The sequence below is a fragment of the Gavialis gangeticus genome, unplaced genomic scaffold (assembly GCF_001723915.1).
Source record: "Gavialis gangeticus isolate Ggan-Ray unplaced genomic scaffold, GavGan_comp1, whole genome shotgun sequence".
NCBI lineage: Eukaryota > Metazoa > Chordata > Crocodylia > Gavialidae > Gavialis > Gavialis gangeticus.
The window spans coordinates 16,725,904-16,726,563 of NW_017729004.1; the positions used below are offsets into that span (position 1 = coordinate 16,725,904).

At 65.6% G+C, this 660-nt stretch overlaps 1 protein-coding gene across 1 annotated transcript in view; it reads left to right on the forward strand.

The window, feature by feature from the left end:
- Positions 1-463: 463 nt before the first annotated feature.
- The window catches only part of DPP6 (dipeptidyl peptidase like 6), a 982,502-nt gene continuing 982,305 nt past the window's right edge, over positions 464-660 (forward strand). The window contains exon 1 of the mRNA XM_019508144.1: positions 464-591. Coding sequence (XP_019363689.1) covers positions 541-591 — 51 coding nt within the window. The 5' untranslated portion in view covers positions 464-540. The remainder of the gene's footprint in view (positions 592-660) is intronic.

Sequence of the window (660 nt, forward strand, 5' to 3'; positions counted from 1 at the left end):
AGGTGGCTGGGGACCAGCTTTGCCCCGAGTGCTGTAACTTGCCCCGTGTCTCCCTACCTTTAGGGACGAGGTAGGTTTGACCCCCCCAGGGCCACACACACTGGAAACGAGAGGGGAAGAGCCATGCTGGGCTCTCCCCTGCCTCGCGGGGGGACCTGCCGGGCCAGGAAGGGGGCAGCGCCCGGCCCAGCCGGCGGCGCGGGGATGCTCCCCGGCCCCTGCCTTGCAACCTGCGCTCCCCGGGCCGGGGCGGGCGAGCCGGAGCTCGCCTCCTTGGCGTAGAAACAGACGCTTCCGTGCCTAAACACAATAACTCAAGTCATGAGACGGCCTCGCTCCTATTTCAAGAGCTGGGAGGAAATACAGAAAGAAAGAAAGGAATAAAATAAAGAACTCCTTCCCCCCCCCTTCCCGAAAAAAAAAAAATAAAAGAAGCCAGCCCGAGCCGCGGCGCCCAGCGCGCCCGCGCGCCGCCGAAGTGCGGGAGCCGGCGGGGAAGTAAGTGTGCAGGACACGGCCCCGCGCGGCGCACGCGGCAGCATGAAGGAAAAGGCAATGATCAAAACCGCGAAAATGCAGGGCAACGTGATGGTAAGTGGCCGCAGCCCCGGGCCCGGCCCCGGCCCCGCGGCTCGTGCCTGCCCCAGCCCCAGCCCCAGC